At 38.7% G+C, this 17847-nt stretch overlaps 2 protein-coding genes across 2 annotated transcripts in view; both read left to right on the top strand.

Moving 5' to 3' along the window:
• The window catches only part of LOC311128752 (titin-like), a gene marked incomplete at both ends in the record, with an annotated part of 197807 nt that overhangs the window by 73582 nt on the left and 106378 nt on the right, over window positions 1-17847 (top strand). The window contains 23 exon segments of the mRNA XM_084161001.1: window positions 10-294; window positions 446-736; window positions 891-1181; window positions 1305-1592; window positions 1711-1824; window positions 1958-2243; window positions 2351-2534; window positions 2700-2780; window positions 2908-3175; window positions 3298-3521; window positions 3524-3563; window positions 4529-4555; window positions 4658-4714; window positions 4809-4850; window positions 5881-5955; window positions 6362-6418; window positions 9504-9578; window positions 9836-9907; window positions 10238-10375; window positions 10579-10722; window positions 11100-11210; window positions 11553-11645; window positions 17666-17701. Coding sequence (XP_084017127.1) covers window positions 10-294; window positions 446-736; window positions 891-1181; window positions 1305-1592; window positions 1711-1824; window positions 1958-2243; window positions 2351-2534; window positions 2700-2780; window positions 2908-3175; window positions 3298-3521; window positions 3524-3563; window positions 4529-4555; window positions 4658-4714; window positions 4809-4850; window positions 5881-5955; window positions 6362-6418; window positions 9504-9578; window positions 9836-9907; window positions 10238-10375; window positions 10579-10722; window positions 11100-11210; window positions 11553-11645; window positions 17666-17701 — 3279 coding nt within the window.
• Window positions 14665-16671, top strand: LOC311128753 (uncharacterized protein; the record flags this gene model as incomplete). Its single annotated transcript, XM_084161002.1, has 5 exons — window positions 14665-14847; window positions 14961-15120; window positions 15592-16074; window positions 16314-16475; window positions 16637-16671. 5 exons carry the CDS (start codon window positions 14665-14667, stop codon window positions 16669-16671), a joined length of 1023 nt encoding a protein of 340 aa, XP_084017128.1.

Raw genomic sequence — 17847 nt, 5'->3', positions numbered from 1 at the left:
TATTTTCAGAGGCAAAAACGCCACCTACCTTCCCCAAGAAAATAACCAGTAGTCAACAGACTGAAGGAATGGAAGTCAAATTTGAGTGCTGTGTGGCAGGCTCCTCACCCATTGAGGTCTCTTGGCTTAAAGACGGTGAAACTGTGAAATCCAACGACTATACCATGAGTTATGATGATAACACTGCTGTCCTACAAATAGCCAGAGGTGAAATGAGACATTCTGGGGAATACACTTGTGTTGCAACCAACAGTGTTGGGACTGCATCCTGCAGAGCCAAACTCACTCTTCAAGGTCGGTCGGTTTTTCCTCAAAGAAGTAGTTTTTTACTTGTTGACTGAGAGTGCACGTCCTGTATTAGTACAGTATCATATTGTACAGTATCAATGCTTTCATTTTAAAGTACGCTGTATGTTCCAACTCTTTCCCATAATTGAACTTTTAGAGCCAAGATATCCCCCTGTCTTTGATAAAAAGCTGTCACCCGTGGTGGACGTTTCAGTGGGTGATAGTGTGGAATTGGAATGCCACATGACTGGATCTTTGCCAATAAAAGTAACTTGGTCAAAAGATCACAAAGATATTCGATCAGGGGGAAATTACAAGATGTCCTGCGTGGATAACACCCCACACATTACTATATTGAAAGCAGATAAATCCGATTCTGGCCGCTACTTTTGCCATGCCACTAATGACATTGGAAAGGACTCTTGTTCCACTGAAATTACTGTCAAAGGTATTTGGCCCACTGCCTCAAAATTGTAGTCCCTCTCATGTTTCTTGAAAGAAACTTTTGGTATAGTACTGTTTGCTTTAGCCTCCTTTGTCACATTACGTGAACATTGCAATATTGTTTTGTAAACCATTAATGTTTTAACATTTATTTTCAGTGCGCAAAATCCCACCTACATTCACCAGAAAGCCCACAGAGACCCTAGAGGATACGGAGGGCAAGATGGTGAAGATTGAGGCACGTTTGTCTGGATCTCAACCCATGACCATTAATTGGTATAAAGATGACTGTGAGATTCACAGCTCTGATCACTATGACATGTCTTTCAAGAGCAATGTGGCTGTGTTGTGTATCAAGAGCTCCAAAGTCTCAGACTGTGGCAGGTATATCGGCACAGCCACCAATGAAGCAGGCAGTGCCTCTTGCAAATTGACAGTGACCATAAATGGTAGGTCCATATTATTATTTGTCTACTATGTTGTGTTTCTACATAGAAAGTTAGATGTAAATAATGTGTCTGCATTTCCATATGCCATGTATGTTTTTCCATGACTCTTCCCTATTAATCCAGAACACAAGAAGCCCCCTACATTTGACCCCGCTCTCAAACCTGTCACGCTGACCGAGGGCGAGAACCTGCATCTTAGCTGCCATATCCATGGATCCCCTCCTATGAAGATTCAGTGGATGAAGGACAGGAAAGACTTGAAAAACACTTCCAGCACTAAAATAATTTTTGCTGATGGCGTTGCCTTTTTGGAGGTCATGCGTGTATCAAAGAATGATGCAGGGGACTATCTCTGCAAGGCAACCAATGAGGCTGGTAGTGAATTCTGCGAGGCCAAAGTAACTATCAAAGGTACACGTTCTGGACCATATTTCTATTCAGATCATGTCCAATAATTTGTTGAAACAGCGGTCATGAATGAATTATTATGGTTTTTATAACAGACTTCTTGAATGATGCTTTATTGCAGAGAAATCCAAAGCAGCACCTGAACCCGCTGAAGAGAAACCAACAGCAGCACCATTAAAGAAACTGGACAACTTGTTCTTCATCGAGGAGCCCAAGGCTTGCCATGTAGCCGAGAGTAAGTGTGATGAAAATAGATTTAGAAGCATTTCATTAGTATACCATTAACAGCCTACAGTGTTTATTAATAGTTGGATATCTGACATTTCCATAGCAAGTGAAGTCTTCAATATGTTGCATTAAATTTACAGTGGGCACTGCAACGTTCATTGCCAAGGTTGGCGGTGATCCCATTCCTAATGTGAAATGGATGAAGGGCAAGTGGAGGCAGATCACTCATGGTGGTCGCATCACTATTGAGCAGAAGGGCCAGGAGGCCAAGTTGGAGATCAGGGAAATAACAAAGTCTGACTCCGGACAGTACAGATGCGTTGCATCTAACAAAAATGGAGAAATAGAATGCAACACCGACATGCATGTTGAGGAAAAGAAAGAGGTCGCCGGAGTTGAGGGAGACTTCAGAGCAAAACTGAAGAAGTAAGTGAATCTCTCTTTGACGATTGTGTCGCTACCTTCCACATTTCACAAGAAACTACAGAAATAATATTTTCCATGTGTATCTCGTCTCTGTTTTTCCTCCACAGGACTCCATCTAAACAGAAGAGTCCTCAGGAAGAGAAAGACATTGACATTGTAGAGTTGCTCAGAAATGTGGACCCTAAGGAGTATGAGAAATACGCCCGTATGTATGGAATCACTGACTACCGTGGACTTCTTCAGGCCATTGAACAGCTGAAGAGGGAGAAAGCAGAGGAAAGTGGAAGACCGGTAAATTCATTTAACATTAAGTTGTATTCAATTGAATTTAATGGCTTTTTATATTTTTCGGAACACAACTTACTATTAGTCATACAATACTGAATTTTGTTGCTTTTTTAAAGACATAATAGTCATACTCTAACTAGTTCTGCTATGTCTTTTGGTGTGATTTAGGAACCGGAGAGAGAGAGAGAATCGGATGAGGATTTGGGCGCTCTTGTGGCTGATTTGCAAAAGAGAATGGAATGTACTGAGGTAGGTTCCTCATTAGCTATCACAATGAAATGTCTGACAGTGACAAAAGCAGTAATTAATCATATATTATATGCATATTTATTTACATTAATGTCTAAGCACATATTTCTCCTTTATCTGCTTGTAGCCAGTCACCGTGAATAAGGACATAACAGATCAATCTACAGTCACCAACAAGGTCGCTACCTTTGAGTGTGACATCAAGATCAACTACCCTGAGATCACCCTGTCCTGGTACAAGGGAACTCAGAAGCTTGACAACAACGACAAATACGAAATCAGCATTGTCGGTGACCGTCACATCTTGAAGATCAAGCAGTGTAAAACCAAAGACCAAGGCAACTACCGTGTTGTATGTGGCCCACATATCTCTAGCGCCAAACTGACTGTTATCGGTGGGTATCCATGGATCTGCATTTGTATATTTTGTACTTACATTAATGTTATTGATTTAAGTCTTTATATTGTATTGGTAAATACTAATAGCGATGCACTTTTGTTATTTGTTTCTTTACAGAGCCTGAGGTTGAGAAACATCTGGAGGAAGTTGCAGGTAAGGAGGGGCAAACATGTACACTGTCTTGCCAGTTTTCTATCCCTAATGTCAAAACACAGTGGTTTAAGAATGGAAAGCTCTTAGAAATGAAAGGCAGATACTCGTATGAGGTGGTCAACAACGTTCAGAGGCACTCGATTAAAGACATCAGACCCGAAGACCAAGGACGTTATATCTGCAGATACTGTATGAAAACCTTGAATCAACTGCAGATCTATGGGTTGAAGGTTTGTATAGATTTAACCGTAGAATGGGTTGATGTTGCATCTACCTTCATGTTGTGGAGTGAAGATCATCACAACCTGACCAATTTTTTCCTTCATCACACATTTTGTCACTAATATTTAAATATTTTCACTCATTTTCTATTTTTTGCACTTTTGATTTGACATATTCATTTTCTTCCTGGAGCGCTCTGATAATACATGTATGTTTTTACTTTCTTACCCTTTTTGGTCTTGCAACTTTGCCACAAACCAACATTTATCTGTCTTTCTCTCTTTCTGTCTTTTGACTTTTCGTCTCGACTTTCATCCCATTGAGTCATCCAAACGATCTGTTGAACACATTCTAACAGCACATCTATTCTTCATTGTCCATATATTCACCATTTGACTTCCACATTTGAGTTAGAATTATGAGAATAACCAAAAATATTCAAATTGAACTAAATTCATCACCACATGTTATCAGTTTTAGCTTAAAAATTCACTTCACCAAACATATCCAGAACATTATGGTGGGCGAATGCCAAGCAGCCACCTTCGAATGCCAGGTGTCTTTCGACAATGCCATCATTAGATGGTACAAAGGCACCTGGGAACTCAGAGAGTGCCCAAAGTATAACTTCAGAAGCGAAGGCAGAATACATTTTATGATCATCCGCAATGTAACCAATGAAGACGAAGGTGTGTAGAGTTGCGACAAACCAGCATTTGGCAGATTTTTTTATTCTCATTTCCCAGATGAATACAATCAGAATGGATTATACAATTATCTTAATTACTAATCCTTTAGGCGTTTACTCGGTCATTGTGAGGTTGGAGCACAGAGGGGAAGCTAAAAGCACAACTGAGCTTTATCTTTCAAGCAAAGGTTGGTATAGTCGTTAGCATTTGTTTTGTTTTCCAGCTGTCTGAATCTCATTGTTGTTTTCATTCCGTTTTTAATATTTAATCTTCCTTTTTCACAGAAATTGAATTAGCAAGGATACCCCATGGTAAGTATTTGATTTCTAGCCATAAAACCTTTCAAATGTATCACAATTATGACTTATCTTTTATATATCTTTAATATTTAAACCCAATTCATCATCCTTTAGATGTCCCTGGTTCATCAATACGAGTCCCTGATATGCCATCTTCAGTCTCTCTCAAAGGTAAGAACGGGACATAAGATAAAGCATTAATTATATAAATCTAAACTAACCTTGTGAATATGAATACTCAACATAAATATATGTTTTTTTAAAGAATCTTCTGAATACTATTATGAAGAAGAGATGGAAATGAGAGGTATATAGCCTTGCATTGTTTTATATTAATTGTATTTCCATCACCATCAAACCCTTTAAATTCATCATAAAATAATTCACTAACGTTCGATTATTGTGTGAGAGTTACGTCATATTAATAGTAACCATTACCATTATCACTATCTCCATGTTTTTACATGATTCCATATGTGTTATTTCATAGTTTTGATGTTTTCACTATTATTCTACAATGTAGAAAATAGTCAAAATAAAGAAAAACCCTTGTATGAGTAGGTGTGTCCAAACGTTTGACTGGTACTAAATGTGTACACCTCCTAAAAAGAATCTTCAACTTACTAACATGACCTAACTACTGTTTCTGTCAATGATCACCACCATCAATTTAACCAACTCCATTTGAACATGTTTGTACACGTTTGTACACCTTCTAAAAAGATTATTCCGTTTTTGTAACACGACCTAACCAGTTTTCCAGCATTTCTTCATGCTCCCCACGCTCATCTACACAACTAAATATTTTTTTAATATTCAGAAATGTTTGTATTTTTTTGATTGTCATCATTGTAACCCTTTATTAGAGTAGGAAAGCTGGGCAGAAGAGACAATAGTACAGAAAATCTCTACAACCACAGGTATCCCTTAGAATAGATGTTACCATTGCAGTTTATGTCTGCTAGCAGCTAACTCAAGCGGGCAAGCAGTTAATCTTTAACGTTCCACCTTGAGCCACATTATGCTACTACATTGGTATTAACATGTTTGGTGCTTAAAATCAATGTTGTCTGTCTTTGTATGTTTGAGCCACCTTTTGAAAATATCTTGGCACAGAATATATGGGCTCCTACTCTTTGTATGTGTCATCGTGCCGTAGTGCACTAGCGTGTCTTTGAAACTCATACACAAATCTCATGTCTTTCTCTCTCCTTTGTTGTCCGACAGGAGTAATTTCATTTGTGAGTTTATATGTGTGTTATAACCGTGAACCTCTCTCCTTAGTTAATGTGCCTTGTTGAAACAAAGATACTAATATATTCTCATTGTCTTATCAGCCCCGAGAGTACCTGTTGAGGAGGAGTCTGTAGAGAGTAAGAAGTTTGGAATGAGGGAGGAAATGCCACAAAAAGGTATTGAAAGAACAGCTTTTGTCTGTCTAGGTTTACAGCAATGTTAAAAGTTCATTATCTTGTTAATGTGTGGCAAACATGTTCATAATATTGTTTGTTTCAATTGGTAAACTCTTTGAGAGCTTGTTTTTGTTTTAACTGTGTCAAAGGTTTTCCCTATCATGTCGTGTTCAATTTCTTTAGATGTCTTAGTTTAACCTTGGTTTGTACTGTCAGTATTTATGATATTTTATTATTTGCTCTTAAATTGATCATGCATAATGGCTTATGTGTTTGTCAGTACTGTCTTCCCTAATATGATGTGCTTCTTTGGCAAGTACCTTACGTGCGTATACATGGATGTCCACAGTAGATAGAGCTTTGCTACATTGGGCTAACACAATTAGTGTCTTTAAAGTCTCTGAAGCTCACAAGAAACCAGAGGAGAAGGATAAACCAGCTGAGGCAGCAGAACCACATAAAGGTATCCAAATATCTGCATTTCTGAGTTGTTTCTTTTGTGATTAATCTGGTTGATGTGTGTACATGTCGATAAATTACAGTTGAAGTCGGAAGTTTACATACACCTTAGCCAAATACATTTAAACTCTGTTTTTCACAATTCCTGACATTTAATCCTAGTAAAAATTCCCTGTCTTAGGTCAGTTAGGATCACCACTTTATTTTAAGAATGTGAAATGTCAAAATAATAGTAAAGAGAATGATTTATTTAAGCTTTTATTTCTTTCATCACATTCCCAGTGAGTCAGAAGTTTACATACACTCAATTAGTATTTCGTAGCATTGCCTTTACAGTGAGGGTAAACAAGTATTTGATCCCCTGCTGATTTTGTAGGTTTGCCCACTGACAAAGAAATGATCAGTCTATAATTTTAATGGTAGGTTTATTTGAACAGTGAGAGACAGAATAACAACAAAAAAATCCAGAAAAACGCATGTCAAAAATTTTATGAATTTATTTGCATTTTAATTAGGGAAATAAGTATTTGACCCCCTCTCAATCAGAAAGATTTCTGGCTCCCAGGTGTCTTTTATACAGGTAATGAGCTGAGATTAGGAGCACACTCTTAAAGGGAGTGCTCCTAATCTCAGTTTGTTACCTGTATAAAATACACCTGTCCACAGAAGCAATCAATCAATCAGATTCCAAACTCTCCACCATGGCCAAGACCAAAGAGCTCTCCAAGGATGTCAGGGACAAGATTGTAGACCTACACAAGGCTGGAATGGGCTACAAGACTATCGCCAAGCAGCTGGTGAGAAGGTGACAACAGATGGTGTGATTATTCGCAAATGGAAGAAACACAAAAGATCTGACAATCTCCCTCGGCCTGGGGCTCCATGCAAGATCTCACCTCGTGGAGTTGCAATGATCATGAGAACGGTGAGGAATCAGCCCAGAACTACACGGGAGGATCTTGTCAATGATCTCAAGGCAGCTGGGACCATAGTCAACAAGAAAACAATTGGTAACACACTACGCCGTGAAGGACTGAAATCCTGCAGCGCCCGCAAGGTCCCCCTGCTCAAGAAAGCACATATACAGGGCCGTCTGAAGTTTGCCAATGAACATCTGAATGATTCAGAGGAGAACTGGGTGAAAGTGTTGTGGTCAGATGAGACCAAAATCGAGCTCTTTGGCATCAACTCAACTCGCCGTGTTTGGAGGAGGAGGAATGCTGCCTATGACCCCAAGAACACCATCCCCACCGTCAAACATGGAGGTGGAAACATTATGCTTTGGGGGTGTTTTTCTGCTAAGGGGACAGGACAACTTCACCGCATCAAAGGAACGATGGACGGGGCCATGTACCGTCGAATCTTGGGTGAGAACCTCCTTCCCTCAGCCAGGGCATTGAAAATGGGTCGTGGATGGGTATTACAGCATGACAATGACCCAAAACACACGGCCAAGGCAACAAAGGAGTGGCTCAAGAAGAAGTACATTAAGGTCCCGGAGTGGCCTAGCCTGTCTCCAGACCTTAATCCCATAGAAAATCTGTGGAGGGAGCTGAAGGTTCGAGTTGCCAAACGTCAGGCTCGAGTAAAGTACTGAGTCAGGTTTGTAGGCCTCCTTGCTCGCACACGCTTTTCAGTTCTGCCCACACATTTTCTATAGGATTGAGGTCAGGGCTTTGTGATGGCCACTCCAATACCTTGACTTTGTTGTCCTTAAGCCATTTTGGCACAACTTTGGAAGTATGCTTGAGGTCATTGTCCATTTGGAAGACCCATTTGCGACCAAGCTTTAACTTCCTGACTGATGTCTTGAGATGTTACTTCAATATATCCACATAATTTCCTCATGATGCCATCTATTTTGTGAAGTGCACCAGTCCCTCCTGCAGCAAAGCACCCCCACAGGACGATGCTGCCACCCCCATGCTTCACGGTTGGGATGGTGTTTTTCGGCTTGCAAGCAACCCCCTTTTTCCTCCAAACATAACGATGGTCATTATGGCCAAACAGTTATATTTTTCTTTCATCAGACCATAGGATATTTCTCCAAAAAGTACGATCTTTGTCCCTATGTGCAGCTGCAAACCGTAGTCTGGCTTTTTTATGGCGGTTTTGGAGCAGTGGCTTATTCCTTGCTGAGCGACCTTTCAGGTTATGTCGATATAGGACTCGTTTTACTGTGGATATAGATACTTTTGTACCTGTTTCCTCCAGCATCTTTACAAGGTCCTTTGCTGTTGTTCTGCGATTGATTTGCACTTTTCGCACCAAAGTACGTTCATCTCTAGGAGACAGAACGCGTCTCCTTCCTGAGCTGTAATACGGCTGCGTGGTCCCATGGTGTTTATACTTGCGTACTATTGTTTGTACAGATGAACGTGGTACCTTCAGGCGTTTGAAAATTGCTCCCAAGGATGAACCAGACTTGTGGAGGTCTACAATTTTTTCTGAGGTCTTGGATGATTTCTTTTCATTTTCCCATGATGTCAAGCAAAGAGGCACTGAGTTTGAAGGTAGGCCTTGAAATACATCCACAGGTGCACCTGCAATTGACTCAAATGATGTCAATTAGCCTATCAGAAGCTTCTAAAGCCATGACATAATTATCTGGAATTTTCTAAGCTGTTTAAAGGCACAGTCAACTTAGTGTATATAAACTTCTGTCCCACTGGAATTGTGATACAGTGAATTATAAGTGAAATAATCTGTCTGTAAACAATTGTTGGAAAAATTTAGTGTGTCATGCAGAAAGTAGATGTCCTAACCGACAAAACTATAGTTTGTTAACAAGAAATGTGTGGATTGGTTGAAAAACAAGTTTTAATGACTCCAACCTAAGTGTATGTAAACTTCCGACTTCAACTGTACCTAAGTTTGTCTCTCCTGTTTAAAAAAAACTCTTAGTAAAGAAATTAATGGCTTTTGCTTGAGATATTCTACTTTTGCATGAGTTTTTGTCTGTGTAAAGTAACCAACTTCCACTACTGTAAATTAAAATGATTAGATTAATTTTATTTGTCCCAACACATTAACTCAGTGATAACTTAGCATAATAGGGAAAATGAACTTACTGTGATTATATTTTCAAGTACCTGAAGTCAAAAAGCCAGTGGAGGAGAAGATAACTGCAAAGGTTGTCCCAGAGAAACACCCCTCTCCAAAAGGTATAGTCTTACATCAGAAATTATGAACTTGTCTAACAATCTTGTCATGCTTGTCATGTATTCTTAATTTTCTTTAAACTAAATCAGTGACTTTGTTTGTTTTTGATGATTGTTAGTGTGGTTGTTTCTTTATTTTCGTCAACTTCTTTATTTCCTTTAACTGTCCGTAATTGTTTTGTGTTTATTTTAATGACTTCTGTAAATTATATTCTACTCTTTTTTTTGGTGTATGTAATTGCTCACTTTCAATATCTTAAAAAAACATGAAGAAGCAAAGAAGCCTGCCCATAAGCTAGCTGAGAAACCTGAACAGGTTCCATTAAAGAAAGGTATACTGCGTTTTTCCATATGCTTCAGAAATGCTCCTACTGCTGCTACTTTAGCTCTTAGGATGAGTGTCTGTCCTGAATATTTCGTCTTCTTGTCAGTTTCATGCCTGTCTACACAGTTTCTAAATCTTCTATGCAGTGTATATTATTATCCCAAGGGATTGTGTGAATAAGTTTGTTCACGTTTGTCACTTTGTGAATTGTGTTTAGTTAAGTTGTCTCAATCTTACTCTTGGCACACCATTTTATGGCTTTCAGTCTTGCACCCGCTTTTTCTTGATAGCCCATAGCTTATATTGTTTTTAATGTGTATGTCTGTATTACGTGAAGATGTGCCTCAAGCTGCACCCCATGTCGCTGAGCCAAAAGCTGAGCCAAAACCAGAGCCTAAATTTTCACCTGCGGCTAAGGTTGAACCTGAACCGAAGCGTGCGCCTATAAAGAAACCAGAGAGTCCACCATCCAAAGGTATTTCTGTCATGTGTTGTTGTGTGGTGGATTTATTCTCCTCTCTAATGTCCCCTCTCTTTTGTTTGTGGACTCGTACGTGTTTCTGTATGTAATATGTTTAAATAGCTTCTAACATAGAAGTAAATCTTTATATTGTGTCATATGTGTATGTAATGTAAGTATTACCTTGGTTAGTGAACTCTAAATCATGTTACTTTAAGTTCCCGAGGAGGCTAAGAAACCAGAGGCCTCAAAACCAGAACCAGGAAACCCAACAGCAGTTAAAAAGCCAGAGACAGCATCTACTCGTGCTCCAAAGGAGCCAGAGCCTACTCCTGCTGCCAAGAAGGTCCCATCACCACAAGGTATCAGTATCTCTTAAAAGAGATGCAGCTTTCTGAGTCTTTTAAAAACTTGTCTGCTCTTTATACTCTTCTGTTTGTCACTCCATCTTTGTCTGTCTTTGTCTGACTGTGGCATTAGAACGTTTAAGACTAGTGTCTCCTCAAATGAGGATGTGTTGCAACCACATTTATGTTTGTCTCTGCTATACCAAATTATTTATTCGATATTTCAAGTCGATTTATGTGTAATCTGTCACTCTTTGTCTTGTTATTGGCATAATGGAATCCATATTTGGAATCTGTATTTGTTGTTTTCTGTTTGTCAGTAATATGTCTGTTTGCTGTGCTTTCATCACAGCATATAGTATATTACTGATCATTTGCATGTTCTTTTGAAGTGCCAGAAGAACTAAAAAGGCAGGAGGTAACTCCACAGCAACCAGCTACCATCCCTCAAAAAGTGGACAGAGAGGACATAGAGCCTCAAATGCAACCTGTGCCAGAACAAGGTATACTCACTATAGGTTGTCAATGCTTCTTCCATTAATGTTTAATGGCTTTCTTCTCATCAACCCCAGCTTTGAACATCTCTGTCTTGTTTTTTCTATGTTTGGTATTTTCTAACTTTTACGTCACAATGTTATATGAACTGTTTGCCTTTTTAAATGTTTACGCACAACTGAAAAGTCTTTGCACCAATTGCTTTATTTTGTCTCTTCATAATCAGTTTCATACAGTCTTACCACTCGATAGAGTGTGATATCTGCAATGTCTGTGTTTGAAACTACTTTCTTGAATATCTTCATGTACTGTATATGCATGCTTTTAACAAACTTAAATGGTGTTTTAAGTTCACGTGGAGGAAAGAAAACCAGAACCTACAAAGTCTGTCAGAAAGCCTGAATCAGTTATTGTGACTCCAAAGGAGGATACACCGCTAAAAGGTAGGGATTTATGTACTGACTTATGTACTGTACGTACTGTGTACTGTGATGTCTTAAGGGTCTTCTTGAACTCTTTTTTGTCCTATGTTTACCATCTTCCACCTCTCAGTTTTCCTCAGTTCTCTTGGTTTGAAAATCTATTCACAAGGGTAACACTTTACTTGAACTATCACCATGATGCTGACTTAATGGTGTTACAATATGACATTATATTAGACTTATAGTTAACCATAAGTTGTTAAGACTGTTTCAGACATGGTTCATGATATGTTTGTGACCATGTCAACAATATGGTTGAAGTAAAGTGTTGACGATGTCTTTGTCGGATTTGACGTATGTTATGTGACAACACTTCTGTCAATCTTCTGTGTTGCCAATGTATTATGTGTGTGTTGTGTGTGTGTGCTTCAAGTGATGGAGCCCAAACAAAAACCTGTACCTGTTGAGAAAGTACCTGAGAAAATACCTACTGAAAAGGTACCTGTTACTAAACCTAAAAAGGAGATGGAAGAAGAAAATAAAGTTCCAACTTCAGAAACAGAAGTTATTCCACAAAGAAAAGGAACTCTGCCAGACACAGGTAATCGAAGTGTTCTGTATGTTTGTGTTCAAAATTCTAAAATCGTACTTTACTTAGATATTTATCTTAGACTGTAGATATCAGGTGCATAATGGTACACCAGTACTACTGTCTTTTAATCTGTGTTTTTTTTACGCAATGCTTGTCTTTATGTTGTGTTTTGTCATTAATCTCTTGCGACCACCATTTGGTGGGAACTCTTGAAAACATCTTTAGATGACTTCTAGTCTTCAGATGGCTGAGAAAAGGAGATCTTTGCAAACTCACAAGTTGCTTACACAATGGAGAGAGCTCCTCCAATAGAAGAAGTCTTTCAGCATGAAGAAGTGGGGCATGCAAATGCAAAGATATCATACGAAGACAAAGGGAATATATTGGACAAGAGCACTACATTGATTTCACGACAGGAGATTTCAGTAAAGACAGAAAATACCCTCCCAGAAAAAGTATCTATCCAAAAATATAAAAAGTCAGATATGAAACATGAACAACCTGTTAGCGAGGTTTCCAACAGGAAAGACAGAGCTACTAAGGTTCTTACTAGGTCTGATCTAGAGGCAGATTTACCAGTCAAACAGGATAGATATCTTCAGAGGGAGTCTCCTGAATCGTCTACAAAAGTAAAAGAAACACTTTTGTGTTTACCCTGCAAAAACTAAGGGAGCTATTTGTGTTGATGTAATTGAGTTAAAGACAGAACAGGTTACTATTGAAGATGTACCTATCCATCAAGCAGTTCAATCTATAGAATAACATTTTGTCCAAAAAGTTGACAAAGTTGTTACAAAGGACAGTTTACCTATACAGAAGGATACTGTATCTTTGAAAGTATTATCGGACAAAAAAGAGGACACTGGATTTATTCAAAAATATGAATAAGTTACTGTCATGAAACAAGGTAGTGCTAGTATATGTGAAGAAATATCTATGAAAAAGTCTCCTGATAGACCGTCGGTAGTTGAGGGTGAAAGCAAGTCTATAGAAACAGATAAGAAAGTGCAAAGAGAGAAAGCAGACATTGTCAAGAAAAAGGAAATTACCACCAGGGTATCAGAGAAGAAGGATAAGTCAGGTAGAAGACAGGAGATCCCTGTTAGGACAGATGATAGTTCTCCAAGGGAAGCTTCTCCCCAGGAACATGAAGAATACACTTTGAAACAAGAGGCATCTATTATGGATGTTTCACAGAATAGAAAGACAACCACAGACAATATTTCCCCCAAACCTACAGCTAAACATGCTTCTGAAATTATATCTAGTCAATAAGGTTTTTCTCAACCAGTAGAATCCATAGAACCAGTAGAATCTTCTATCCGAGTAGAATATTATATCCGAGTAGAATCATTAAGGGAAAACATATCATATCTTCAAGTTGATACAGGAAAGGATAAAATACCTTTGTCAGAAGGTATCTCTCCAAAAAAAGTGGCGTTTCTCAAAGAGAAAGGACAGGGATTTGTTTGTACTGAAGAGATACAGCGTGAGAGGAAACCACTGAAGAGATACATTGTACAGTTGAGGACATCCAAACTTAGAAAGAGGTAGTTGAGAAAGGCAAACCTGCCAAAGTAACTCCATCCAAGGAGCAAACGTTAGACAAGAGACTTACTAAGAGAAAGGAAACCACTAAAGAGATACCTCTTAGAGTTGAGAACTGGGGTGGCAGGTAGCTTAGTGGTTAAGAGCGTTGTGCCAGTAACCGAAAGGTCGCTGGTTCTAATCCCTGAGCCGACTAGGTGAAAAACCTGTCGATGTGCCCTTGAGCAAGGCACTTAACCCTAATTGCTCCTGTAAGTCGCTCTGGATAAGAGCGTCTGCTAAATGACCAATTTATTTATTTATTTATTTTTATAACTTCGAATCAAAGAGACAGGTAGTTGAAAAAGGAAAACCTGCCAAAGTAATTGAATCGAAGGAAGGCACTGACAAGATACATTCTACGAGAGAGGAACCCCTCAAAGAGATACGTCTTATAGTTGAGGACATCCAAACTAAGAAACGGGTCACTGTCAAAGGAAAACCTGTTAAAGTTATTCTATCTGAGGAGGAAACTCACAGAAGGAGGACAATATATCTTCAAAAGCCTCGCCTTCAAGAGGTATACTAAGTAAATGTTACATGTTTCATCTCATCATCATCTCAATCATCTGTCAGCGAAATCAGCCAGCAATTCCATTTCATGCTTAGTTTGAAATCAAAGAAATGTTGCCCAGTATTGTTCATCAAGTTTCTTCATTCCACATCCTCTTTTGTGGTCAAAATCCACAACTCTTGCATCAGTTTTTTGATTCTTTGTTGTTTCTGTGTATTTTTTGTGTCTCCTTTGTGTTCTCCATTTGATCACATCTTTCTTTGGTATTTTATTGGTGCTCCACTGCTTACCCCAATCTGTAGTATCTTGATCTTGACCATAGTGTAATTTTATTTCAAGAACCAGCAATGAAGAAGGAATCACCTCTTACAAAGAAAGTGTCTCATCTAGAGAAGACTGTTGTTTCTGAAGGGGTGAAAGAATCTGAGCCATTTGCAAAGAAAGTGGCTAAACCAGAGTCTAAGCCAGAAATCAAGCCAGAGTCCAAGCCAGAGAAGATGGTTATTTCTGAAAAGCCTGCTGAGACACTTGTAAAGAAAGTGTCTAAGCCAGAGTCTAAGCCAGAGCCTAAGACATAATCTAAGCTAGAGCCTAAGCCAGAGGCTAAAACAGAGGTTAAGCTAGAGCCACTTTTTCACCACAGCCCGCTGAGCCACTTTTAAAGAAAGCGTTAAAGCCAGAGCCTAAGCCTAAACTAGAGGCTAAGCCAGTGCCTAAAGCAAAGGTTAAGCCAGAGCCTAAGCCTAAACCAGAGGCTGAATCAGAGCCTAAGATAGAGGCTAGGCCAGATCTTACACCAGAGAGTAAGGCTGTTACTGTAGGGGTGAAAGAATCACCTCCAAAGCCCGCTGAGACACTTGTAAAGAAAGTGCAACGCCAGAGAAGACGGTCATTGCTGATGAGGTGGAAGAATCACCCCCAGGGCCTGTTGAGCCACTTGCAAAGAAAGTAGCCAAAACAGAGTCTAAGCCAGATACCAAGACAAAGAAGATGGCTATTGGTGAAGAGGTGTCTCTTTCAATTAAAGAAGATGTTGCTCCTCAAAAAGATATAACAAGGGCAATCCTTGAAATACAAATCTTCACTCTTGCATCACTCTTAAAATCATGTTTGTCTGTATGTTTTGTGTTTTTGTGTTTGGGATATTTTCTTATTTGTGTCTTTTTGTATGTGTTCTGTTTGATCACATCTTTCCTTGGTATTGTCTTGGTGCTCTACTGCTTACCCCAATCTGTAGTGTCTTGGTTTTAATCATAAAATAACTTTATTTCAAGTACCAGCAAAGAAGAAGGAAACACTCCCACAGCCTACTGAGCCGCTTGTAAAGAAAGTGCCTAAGCTAGAGAAAACAGCTGTTGCTGAGGTGAAAGTAACACCTCCAAAGCCGGCTGAGCCACTTGTAAAGAGAGTGTCTTCGCCAGAGTCTAAACCAGAGAAAATGAATGCTGAGGAGGTGAAAGAATCACCTCTTAGGCCGGCTGAGCCACCGGCTAAGAAAGTAACTAGACTAGAGTCTAAGCCAGAGACCAAGCCAGAGAAAATGGCAAAAACTGAGAAAACAGCTTTTGCTGAGGAGATTAAAGATTCACCTCTAAAGCCTGCTGAGCCAAAAAAAGTGTCTAAGCCAGAGACTATGGTTATTGCTGAGCTGGAATCACCACCAAAGCCTACTGAGCCACTTGCAAAGAATGTGGCTGAGCCAGAGACTAAGCCAGAGAAGAGAGCTATTCTTGAAGAAGATGTTGTTCCCAAAAAAGGTATAACAAGGAAACCTAAAATACAAATCTTAAATCTTGCATCACTCTTAAAATCTTTATATTTTGTGTGTTATGTTTGTGTCAATGTTATGCATTTTTGATGTTTTTCTGTGTGTGTGCTCTGTTTATATTTGATAACGTCTTTCTCTGATACTTTCTTAGTGGTCCAATGCTTACCGCAATCGTATCTTGATTGTAGTATCTTGATTTTGACCATATCATTTTATTTAAAGTTCCAGCAAAGGAGAAGGAATCAGCTCCAAAGCCTGCAGAGCCACTTCTAAAGAAAGTATCTAAGCCAGAGTCTAAACCTGAGCCTAAATCTGAGTATAAACCAGAGAAGAAGGCTATTGCTGAAGTGGTGTCTCTTTCAAGTGAAGACGATGTTGCTCCCCAAAAAGGTATAACAAGGCCAATCCTTGAAACACAAATCTTAAATCTTAAATCTTAAAATCTTAAAATCTTGCTATCCTGTCTGTTATGTTGGTGTGTGTTATGTATTTTGGATATTACATATTATCTTGTATGTGTCTTTGTGTGTTGAAAACATGTTTCTTCTCAGTGGTTTATTGCTTACTGCAACATGCAGAGTCTTGATTTTGACCATAGTATAATTTTATTTTAAGTACCAATAAAGGAGAAGGAAACATCTCCAAAGCCCACTGAGCAACTTGCAAAGAAAGTCAGCCCTCTTGAAGGTACATTTCTGTTAAATGTTTGTCATTTATATTCTTACATTTCTTTCAATACATTTGTGAATTAATGCTTCTTGGGCAAATATAAATCTTAAACACTATTTTGAAGCACCTCGAGAGAAAAAGGCTACAGAGGAGACAAAGCCTGCCATCCAAGAGCAAGAACAATACAATATGAAGCCAGGTATTCAGCTAAGAATGTTCTGAATAATCTGGATATAAAATCACAAACTAATATCCTATTAATATTCTGAAACCATACCATCCAAATAAAACCAAGCATTCTTTCTTCAACATTATTCTAGGCATAGAGGGTTGAGGCTAGTATATTTGGCTTGGGTTTCTCCAAGTCACTTAACAAAAGGTTTTAGCGTTTTAGCAAAGATTGTTACCTCTTAATTCCATTAAGCATTCCTGTTCTTTGTCTGTCCTTCCTATAATGTTGTATGTGCATGTTATACTATTTACTGTAAATCAGGTAGGTGCCACCTCTAATCTCATTCTCAGCAATGCTGGGGTTTTGTATGTAATGTCATTTTGTATGTCTTAACTAAGTTCTCATCCTGAAATGTATTAATGATGAAAATGGGAGCATGTAATATATTCCCTCTTTTATATCTTCACTTGATAATATTACTTCAACTGTCCTGATCTTTGATTGGTTATGGGAGGAATATCCCTTGAAATTCCAGGATTGGTTCATCAAGGTTAATGTTCAATACCATTCAAAGAGAAATTAATCAATATCTTATAGAAAGTGATTGCGTTCGTTCCCTCAATCATATCTCAATTTCCTAACCGTACATGATACATTGAGGCTTGTATCCCATATATCTTCAAATGTTTGTTTTTAGGTGGACTCATTTTAAAAAACGTTTCTATAATGTCCCTACTAGGTGAAGGCAAGCAGGCACCAGGACCAGCTAAGAAAGGTATGATGAATACTTGTTTTTTTCTTCATTTATAATCACATTTCCCTATTCCTTGCATGTAAAGAAATATCCAGTTCAAACTTTTAAATATCTAGTACTATTGTGTACTGTGGCATTGTTGTTTTCTGTTCATTTTGTTTGTTGTG

Source organism: Coregonus lavaretus, assembly GCF_964263955.1.
Source record: "Coregonus lavaretus genome assembly, chromosome: 5".
NCBI classification, from domain to species: domain Eukaryota; kingdom Metazoa; phylum Chordata; class Actinopteri; order Salmoniformes; family Salmonidae; genus Coregonus; species Coregonus lavaretus.
This window is presented reverse-complemented; position numbering and strand designations above follow the sequence as displayed.